This window comes from Paramormyrops kingsleyae, chromosome 1, assembly GCF_048594095.1.
Source record: "Paramormyrops kingsleyae isolate MSU_618 chromosome 1, PKINGS_0.4, whole genome shotgun sequence".
Taxonomy (NCBI): Eukaryota; Metazoa; Chordata; class Actinopteri; order Osteoglossiformes; family Mormyridae; genus Paramormyrops; species Paramormyrops kingsleyae.
The window spans coordinates 45,623,987-45,634,691 of record NC_132797.1 but is presented as its reverse complement, the minus strand read 5'-3'; the positions used below and the strand labels follow the sequence as shown (position 1 = coordinate 45,634,691).

Here is a 10,705-nt window from a genome sequence, read left to right as displayed (position 1 = left end):
GAGTAAGCTTTGTCCCTTTGTCAGAGGTGCTCCAGGGTACACAGGATCATCTCCATCCATTAACAAAGGGTGTACCTGTGAAGACATTGTTTTTTAAATACTACACTTAAACAATTCAGTATGTGTAATTTAAATAAATCACAAAATAAAGTACTACTAACCTTTTGGTTTTGCACATCTTGCTGGCTAACTGTTATTTTGGGTTCTGGTAGCTTCTCAGACACTTCCTGAAAAATCTGTAAATTAAAGCATTAATAACTGCATTTACTTTGCAGTTGTTCTTTTATAGTCACAATATATATTGTCCTACTGCTTACTGCTAAGGTTAATGATAACTGCTAAAATGTATCTAGCAATGCTTGCATCTATACAGTCTAGCACAGTGCATTGTGGGATTGTTAGCAGAAAGTAATGAACGTGCCATGTACAATATTTCTGCTTCATTGTACTTACATTTGAAGATAAATGCAGTGCAATACCTCATGCTGATCTAAGCAGGCTTGAATCTTTTCGAAAAATTAATTACTAAAATTTATTTTTAATTCTGTAACCAAATTATAAATTGCTGTGGTTGACATTCAAATAAATCATTATGATGATTTTAAACAAATATGTTCAAAAATATAATCTGTTTAATATATTAAGAAATAAGTTCAAAATATTACTTCAATATTATATGGAAATTTTGTCTTTGCAAGAAAAAAAAATCTTCAAAGGGTAACTATTACCTATTCTCCTGTTTGGATTTGCATGTGCTGTTGATTGCCAATTGTGTGAATAACAGTGTCATCTTGGTATTGCGTGGGTGACAGTCCCAACAGTGTCTGTGACTCTGTACAGGCTCCTTCTCTAGCAGGCTGCATAAAGTGAGCAATAAAGATATAAAATATAGTCAAGAGAAATAGTAAAAACAATTTTGCATGTTTATATAGCATTTTAGCTATATACAATTTAGGGTCAATTTGAACCCATCTAAAAAAAAACTAACATATTTCTTTTAAAGTTTCTTATTACTATCTAGCACTCTATGATCCTTTCCTGCCATGGCCAAATGTGGTATTATCATGTCTGGCAAGAATGATTTCAAAATTAATTTGGTCTGGAGTCTGGGGTCATTTTTCACCCCCAATATAAAAGCAGATAAGATTACACGTGTTTATAAGGGTCAGGGATGGGGCTAGAACAGTCCATATCATTGCATATAGATACATAGCAGGCATGACACAACAGGAAAGTGAAGTGCAATTGATTGTATAACACGAAAAACTAATTTAGAATTATTTTAGTTTTATGTAATCCTAATGAAAATGCAGTACAGAAACAACTACATGAATTTACACATTAAAAAACAATAACATTGAAGTACCTCAGATGTATGGGCAATATGTCTTCTTATTGTGTTTCCTACAGATGACTGACTGCTTGTTCCTTCTGTAACATGTTCTTCATATTGAGTATTCTGGTCATGGGATGATATGGGATCATATTAATGGTAATTGACACAATTCTAAGTTCATCAAAACCTAAGAAGAATATAAATGTGTACAATAAGTACACAGGGACTGACACCTCCCATATAAAGTCATCCTTTTGATTTTACCTGTATGCTGCTGGGTATTAATCTTCCTGAATATTGCTCCAAATCATTTTCCTCTCCATTACATGCATGGGGAATCTAGAATACAGTAATATGTCAACTTGTATAATAAAACATTCATAAATCAAACTGAGGCAAATGGAAACATAACATACCTCTTTTAAGATGACTCTTCTTACTTTGTTTGTCTTATAGGATACATCAGTGAGGTGTTTTTTGTAATTTTCTCTACTGTTTGCAGTAGTCTGGGAAGAACAACCATGTTATATAATAAATTATATATTGGTGTATATATTAATTAAAAGTAGAACAAATATGAAAGGTGAAATACCTGCAATTGTTTCGATAGTCGTCTATATTTGGTTGCCTTTGAAGGCTGGCAGGACTCATCCAGTAGGTATTCCTTGTAATGTCTTTTAGGTGCCATGTTCGCTGTGAGGCAGAATATTTGCTTTGAAATACGCGGGATATTTTCGAAACGTCATCATGTCATTTAAACCAATCACGTTTAAAACAGGAAAACCAAATCACAGAAGAGTATATGCGCAAATTCACGCATATTAAAAATGATTTAATGCTTTAGTTTGTATTTTCCATTTGTTATTACCTGCGAAAGAAAAATATATGCTGCATACTTGACCATTAAAATTGTTTTGTGAATTTCATGTCAACCGTTTAACGCTCATTGGTCAGGTGTAACGGAAAAGTTCTACGATCATTCGGGTAGACATCGAACTCAAATGGCTCCGTTTAAGTTCGGGATATTTTATTTCAGAGACAGCTCTATTCATGTCGAAAGTACTGACATCGTAACACCTCAGTACAGAGCGAAGCTTGTCCAGGTGTTAACACGGCCGGACCTCTCAAGTGAAGACGGATGGATCGAAGTATACTTCGTGAAAAGGAAAGGACCACAAAAAAAGGTCGCCGCAAAACTGCTCTTACTAGGAGGTTTGTATTCTTCTAATTGCATATGAATTGTAGATGTTGTGTTGTGCTTGAAATTCATTTTTGGTTGCGGGTATCCTGCACAATTTTATTAACATTTCCTGCCCTATAACCGCGAAATGCGTACGGTATCAACGGTACAAGTACCGTGAAAACATGGCAAGAAACTGAACTTGACGGCACTAACAGTGAGATTAGTGTGTAAATAAGTGCCTGCATGTATTTTTGAGTAAAACACGTCCGTAATAGTACAGCAATGTTAGGAAAAGGAATGGCTAATGCAATTGAATTCGTGCTGTTTAGATTTAGTTTAAATTTGGAATTCTCAGGCCTGCTTTGTCTGACATGAAATGGCAGTAAAGCTGCGAAATGCTGTAACAATTGTATAAATGGCGTTTTGTTTTCCACAGACAGCTATAAGGAGTTGCTAGAGAGAAAAAAAGCCTTCCTCAGGAATGAGGACATCTGGCCCATGGCAGTTGAGAGGAGAAGAGCTGCAGTGTGTGATACCTCTCATGATGGAACCCAGGCAAAGGTTGTTCTCAATTCTTTTGAGTAATTTTATAATGCCAATATTTTGTAGTCAGTTGTGATGCAATTAATATGACACACATAGTTTTAAATACTTTTTTAAAGTCCTTTTAATCCTTATTCTTCTATTAGCATTTGACATTAGACTGTAACACCTTTTAGCTGTTCCATCTAAAGAACACCTATGAAATTTAACAAAAACCACGATTGGTTCTTATGACATCGCTAGTAATATCTTTACTGTGTATCTTTTGCTTAATTTTCTTGCTGACTGGAAAGAGAAAGGGATGAAGACTGTCATATCCACATACAAAATGGATAATAGATCTATTGCTCTGTAATATTTTGATGTTTCTTGTGCAGAAAAAGAAAAATAGTAAAACAGCAGATACCAGTGTCACCTCGGACGATGATGAGACAGACATTGAAACACCACAAGTCTCTGGGACAAACGTATGTTTATAGAAATAAGACAGTAGAAAGACATGACATTTCTAAATTTAATCACCATGAAGTTTAATGTTAGTAAAGGATAATTGAACTCCATCTGATTTTGTTCTGTTTTTTGGGCTGGGTTTCTCAGTTTTAATGTGGGTCTGTAAGAATATTTTACTGACTTCATTTTGACACCTGACACAGGTAGTGGTGTAAATATTGTAAACCTACAGATAGCTACATCTGGACTGTTGCCACTGTCCTACTTTTTCAAATTCAACACTACTTGTTATATTTTTCAAATAACTAAGCCCTTTTCATTCTTGTGCATTCTGTTCAGAAAATGAAAATGACAAAGTCAGCCAGAGACAAAGTCCTTTCTGATCTCAAATATTCATTGCTAAAAAGAAATGCAAGGACCTCCACCCAGTCACCAAGTGAGGAAGATGAACCAGACTTAGACACAAATATGGATTTATTTGATCGACCACAGACTGCTGGAACAACTGTAAGTATTTTCAAAGGAAAAAAAACATACAGACCACTTAACATTCTTCAGTATAATGTCTTCTGGTACTAATGAGCAACACAACTAAAGTGATGCAACAGACCTATTATTGAATTTGACAACAGATAACATCACCTCATTCATTAAAGTGAATGAGAAGTGTCTCCAGTGATTGCTATGGCGATAATATCAACTCTGAACCAACTGGAGTAACTGCACTGTATGCGACCTGAGAGAATTCTGCACTTTTTGTCTTTAACAAGTAATTAAAAATAACAACTCATACCACATGAAAAGTATGATGGACAAAATTTCAGTGGTTTTGAAACGTTGACTTTTTAAAATCACAGTAAAAACTGAAACGGAAAACTGACCATAATAAATGATTTAAAAATGGATTTCATATATGAATTGCCGCACAGAAGAATCACGATATGTGACTGAATCAGTTTTCCTCATCTCTAATTGCTTTACTTTTCATTTGTGCAGGAACTCTGCCATGGGGCAAGTGAAGAGCAGAGTGTCCAGTTGGATCAGCCATTAAGAAATGTAGAAATGCATCAAGAAGTCATGGAGGCTCTGAAAGGTATCTATATAAAAGACTTACATTCATTGTATCTGTAAGAGTATTTTGACTATTTTCTGTTATATATCTGTGACTAAATTGTCATTTTCCCCAGAAATACCAACCTTGGTCAAGAGTGTGAAAGATCTTATTGCAACCATGAACAGAATGCCACCTGGCATTGACAGTGGTAGCACAAGCTCGGATTCCTCTAGTCCTGCCTCAGAAATGGTATGTTTTATGTGTGTGCTTTGTAAAATACTAAACAATATTTCAGTTAATATTTGACTTTGTAGTCTACAAAATAATATATTTTCTGCTTTCCCAACCAACAGATGACTATTTCACTAATAATTTACTTTCAGTCTTTAGTTCATGCATGATTTTCATATGTGGAAATTTTCCCAATGATTATCAATATATTTTGATGTATTTCAGAGTTTGTATATTCATTTATGTTTATTTGTTTTTAAGTTGCAAAGGCTTATTGGTATCAAAAGAATCACCAATATTTTGTCTATATGTGTTGATCACCAATCAATATATTTTATTGCATCTTTGAATTTGATTTGGGAAGAAACCAATAGAATGTTATGTAAACTCATTCCAGTTGTAAGTTTTATAAAAAAAAATTGTCATCCTACTGTTTGAAAATCTAGAAGTGTCACAACACTATTTTTTGCACAGATTTTCTTGAGCAACACAAGGGTGCAGGTCAGCAAAAGCTGTTTCCGAAGACTCAACCGGACAAGAATGTCCCTTTTTGCTCAGGAATTAGCTGTGCTCATCTTTGGCCGGGATGTGTTGGCTTCTTCAAGTCTAACGGGGAAGTCAGTGGCTGGTGGAACACCGAAGGATCAGCTAGATCCAGATAAATTCTGTGCCCTTGTGGGTATGTATCAATTACATTTATTTATTTATCTGTACATTTATGAGCTATTAGTTAAGTTCTCCCCAAGCGAGCTTGATGGGCCGAATGGCCTCCTCTCGTTTGTAAATTTCTTATGTTCTTATGTTCATTAATGTTCTTTGTATTCTTTATTTCGGTATTTTTAAAAGGTGCTATGAGTAGTTTAAATCAGTAAAATAATTCATATTTATCAACAAAAGGAAAAGTTTTTATATTTAAGACATTATAGCAGAGATATTTATTTGCTCTTAGCATGCTAACCAGCTAACAGCAGCCCGTCACCACCCCACCATTTTGTACGTCAGGAGGCAATAGCGAGTTACTGTATGTTCAAGAAATAATGCTACCCTGAAATCGTGTTCTGACCTCCTGTCACTCATGTTGATGGAACATGAAATTGAATTAAGTTAACTTTACAACCATGCCCAGTACATGATTTACTGTTGTAGTAATAATTGTCTAATTGATCATCAGTTATTTTACCTATTTATTAAAGCATAAAAAATGTAATATCTCTTGTAGATGGCATACTTTACAAACATTTTAATATTTTTTATTGTTTTTTACAGATACAGTCATTGCTGAGTTTCCAGGAACAAATGTGTCTGATGTGAGAGCAGTGATTAGACGAAAATGCAACAATGAGAGTTTTGTGTTCAAAAAGAAACATTAAGCAACAACAAGTGCTGGCACTTTTCAGTTTTTGGTTATTTGTATGTACATTTTTCATGCACATTTTAGTGCACAGTTTTCAATAGCAACATTCAACAGGGCATTGCATACACGTGTTCTGTGTATGAATAAGTTTGGTGTGCTTTCAGTAAATAAAGTTTCATGCTGAAGAGAAACTGTTTGAATGGATCATCTGTAGCAAACATAAACTAGTGTTCTTTGCTGTACTTGTCTGTGCTACTGTATGTTGTAATATATATTTAGGTCACTGATAAATACAGCAATTGTCCTTTGTAAGAAAGGTATGGTAAAAAACAAGAAAAATTGCACTTTCAGTCACATATAAAATGTTTGGAAGTATAAATTTTCAATTTAGCATCAAGTTGATGCTAATAGTACAAGAAGTACTTTTATACTATACTGATCTAGCTATACTGAAGAACACTTAATTCAAGTATATTTGGAATATACTACACACACACATATATATATAATTATTTCTAAATATTTTTTAAAATGCACAGTCTGCACATTTTTATTAAGTTTTAAGTGTCTTGACTTTTATCTAAAAGGTGGATTCAAATATATTTCAAGTGTTCTTTCAGCAATAATTATGTAATAAATAAGTACTTTTTCATTGTATTATTTGCACATTTTGATTGAATAATAAGTGTATTTACAGATATATGAAAGGTAGATATAAATATATTCTAAGTTAATACCAAATATAATTTTAGAGTATTTTGAAAAGTTGCACTTAAATATATTTAAGTGAAACTTAATGGTGTCTCAAAATAGTACAGTCAAGTACATTTAGTTGTAATTAAATACGTCTTTAGTTGAACTAATCATATATCACCAGCACACTAAGTACAATAAAAGTGTGCGAAAATAGCACACTTTTAGTATAATCATCATGAGTACATTGAAGTATACTAAGTACATTTAAATGAAGTATATTTTAGCATACTTTTTTTTTACTCGGGTCACACGAAGTGAATCCTGTAACAAAACTGCGTTTTGGGGACATGCATCAGCAGTTTCAGGACAAGATCTTTGCCCTTAAAAACACATACAACCTTAATGTATATGTTATTTGGGAACACCAGTGGAATAAATTGAAGGCTGAAAAGGCTGATGTACAGGCATTCTTGAGGGAATTTGACTTTCCAGAGCGCATCGATCCTCGGGACGCTCTGTTTGCTGGCAGAACTAACGCTCTGCAACTGCACTATAAAGCACAGAGTGATGAGCGCATAGATTACTACGACTTTACTAGCCTCTACCCCTCAGTCAACAAGTTTAAGGAGTACCCGGTAGGCCACCCTGTAATCATTTACAGTGATTTTGACAGCATTGAAAACTATTTTGGGCTGATCAAAGCCAAAGTTTACCCACCGAGAGGCCTTTACCTACCGGTTCTGCCTTACAGGTGCGGTGGTAAACTCATGTTCACACTTTGCAGAACATGCTGTGAAACCGAGACGCGGGGGGTCTGTAATCATACAGATGAGCAGAGAGCTCTGATCGGCACGTGGTGCAGTGTCGAAATCAACAAGGCTGTTGAAAAGGGCTACAAAGTCGTAAAGATTTATGAGGTCTGGCATTTCCCCGACCGGACAGACACACTTTTTGCTGGCTATATTAATAATCATTTAAAGGGAAAACAGGAGGCTTCCAGGTATCCCTCTTGGGCAACGACTGCTGAGGATAAAGAGAGATACATTCAGACTTACTTTGAGAAGGAGGGCATCCATTTGAACCCCGAGAACATCGGGGTTAACAAAGTGAAACGCCAAATTTCCGAATTGTTTCTAAACAGTCTTTGGGGAAAGTTTGGTCAGAGAATAAATCAGGCGAGCATGACGCTCATCAAAGATCCCGATGAGTTTCTCACGTTCATTTTTTCAAAGCTGGTCAATGTGTCTCACTTTTCCTTCCTGAATGACAATGTGGCGATGGCCCAATGGCACAACATAAAGGGGTACCCTAGCATGCTGCGGCACGTCAATGTTTTTATTGCCGCTTTCACTACAGCTTATGCCAGGCTTGAGCTGTACAACCTCATGAACCGCTTGGGACGGCGCACGCTGTATCATGATACAGACTCTGTCATTTTTGTCAGCAAACCGAGTGACTGGGCGCCCCCTCTGGGCGATTTTCTCGGTGAACTAACAAGCGAGCTGGACCCAGATGATCACATTGTGGAATTTGTCTCAGGGGGACACAAAACTTATGGGTACAGAACGGCAAAGGGCAAAACGAGCATGAAAGTGAAGGGGATCACGTTGCATAACACCAATTCAAAAGTTGTCAATATTGCATCTCTGACAGGATTGGTTCAGGACTATGTGAGTAACCCACGTGACCCCCCTAGAGAGATCAGGACATCCACGCAGCAGATTGTGCGGGATAAAAGGGGTTTCCATTTAAAAAATAAGACAGTCAGCAAGTGTTTCAAGCTCGTGTACACTAAGCGGCAGCTTCAGTCTGACTACACGACCTTACCTTATGGCTACTAGTGAAGGGTTCGACAATAGACTTCAGCATCCGTTCTCTTGTATTATATCGGGACCGAGTAACTCTGGCAAGTCATATTTCATTAAAAGACTGTTGGAAAATGTGGATTGTACATTATCCAGAGTTCCTGAAAATGTTGTATGGTGATATTCTTGCTGGCAACCGCTGTATCATGAATTGCTGTACAAAATAAAGAACATTAAATTTGTGGAAGGAATTCCGGAGTCTCTGTGTGACGATGAACTTTTGCCTCCAAATAAAATCAACCTAATCATCATTGATGATCTAATGGAAAAAGCATGTGTAGGAATTAATAGCTCAAATAAATTTTAATATTCTCCACCAATATGTTTGAATTAATTAAAGTTTAATTAATTATTATTTAATGCTGATTATTAATCAATTGTTATGCCGAATGGTCGGCTCCTCCAAACTCAATTGCGGTATCCCTGTGAGTCTGTTAATGTGAGACTTAAATGGGATTCACTAATTACCAGTATCGCTTAGTAACCTGGGTTAGAAGGCTCGTCCAGCGAGCTGCATCACCAGGTAATGTACACGATTGGTAGCGAAGCTCCCCTCACGGCCAATGAGAGAGAGTCTCGCGATGTTTCAGGCGAGTTTGAGGTTCAGAGCGTGTAGCAAGATCGCACAATGGCAGGAACTTATTATGAGACACACAATGACGGAGGCTAAAGTTGTGTAAAAGACATGCATTTATTCCTAGCTAACACTACAACTGACATAAGACAGACATTACACCTAACACAAACAACAAACACGAAATAACGGAATAAAACAAACAATGTAATTATGAAAATGCAATGACCGGATTTAAATGAGTAACCTGAAATGGGAAATACTGTTCTGCAAAGCAAGCACAGTTTGTGGAAACACGACCCTAAAGTCTTATAGCAGGTTAACAGAACAGCTTAAGTTGTTAGAATGAAAGGAAGTTGGTTTACTTGGTTGAAGAGTGAGGGGGGGGGGGGGTCTTGGCAGTTGATGGCAGAGCTGCTGAGCCGATGGCACTCAGGAAGGCGTGGCGTTTGAAGCAGTGGAGTGGAGCCCCTTTGGATTCTCTCTCCTGGTGAAGCCTTGTCTTGGGTGCTGTTCTCTGTTCAGCTGGGCCTTCACCGGAGGGTTTCTGGTGGGCTTCTCTGCTCCCGGGCTGATGGTCTTTTCTGTACGGCTGCTGGGTGTTCTCTGCTCTGGCTGGCGGTTGTTCTGCTCGCCTTTGTTCTGAGGTGCTAGATTTTTATGGTCTAAAGTTCATGAATAGGGATGACCAGGAATTCGACTCCTGGCCCAATGGCTGGCCATCCATTTGGCGGGCTTTCGGAAGGGGGTCTGTATCAGTCCTTTTGGGATTTATGGCCCGCCTGATTCTACCTTTACTGATGATTTTCATTAAGCTGTTATAACTTTTGATACATCCACTTTTATGGTAATCACTGACCAGATTCGGAATCAGGGGTGATTAACAATCAGTTTGATACCAAACATGCCATACCAGCTTCACAGGTACATACCTCATACCATCTGCATTAATTGATTAAACAATTAATTATTTTATCTATGTGACTCATTCACATCAGTATGGGATACAGGTGTTTTGGGTTGCACCTCAACAGATGTTACACTTTCTGCAGATATTACATCAAATATTCATATTACAAACAGCACATCTTATCCCTAGATAGGCGTGGCCGTTAGTTTGTGGTAATATCAATATAAGTTGCACATCTGGAAACAACATAATTTGTTTGGTGTGGCTTATGCCAATTCATCTTCTCCAGAATGGATAAAATACACCTTAATTTAGTTCTTTTAACATAGCATGGTAGAAACAAAGAAACTTGGTAACCGTCCACCAAGATCAGATAAGGACCACAAAGGAATGTTGGAAGAAAAGGGGGGGTTTTTAACACAGAAGACTCTCTAAAAGTTAGGACACATACAAACATAACGTATCTGTATATTGAGACTAGTAGTCGTGAGTAAATCAATATACAGGGT

The 10,705-nt window shown here is 36.8% G+C and overlaps 1 protein-coding gene and 1 long non-coding RNA gene across 2 annotated transcripts; one reads left to right on the top strand and one right to left on the bottom strand.

The window, feature by feature from the left end:
• Nucleotides 1–733: 733 nt before the first annotated feature.
• Nucleotides 734–2,264, bottom strand: LOC140592569 (uncharacterized). Its single transcript, XR_011992898.1, has 5 exons — nucleotides 1,929–2,264; nucleotides 1,753–1,842; nucleotides 1,601–1,675; nucleotides 1,367–1,459; nucleotides 734–857 (listed from the first exon to the last, which is right to left on the bottom strand). It is a non-coding gene; the product is annotated as an uncharacterized lncRNA (long non-coding RNA).
• Nucleotides 2,127–6,342, top strand: LOC140592568 (uncharacterized). The gene is made up of 8 exons (XM_072716147.1): nucleotides 2,127–2,548; nucleotides 2,956–3,080; nucleotides 3,440–3,529; nucleotides 3,852–4,019; nucleotides 4,509–4,605; nucleotides 4,700–4,815; nucleotides 5,272–5,476; nucleotides 6,064–6,342. The coding sequence occupies exons 1-8, from the start codon at nucleotides 2,338–2,340 to the stop codon at nucleotides 6,165–6,167; spliced, it is 1,116 nt and encodes a 371-aa protein (XP_072572248.1). The 5' UTR covers nucleotides 2,127–2,337; the 3' UTR covers nucleotides 6,168–6,342.
• The last annotated feature ends 4,363 nt before the right edge of the window (nucleotides 6,343–10,705 follow it).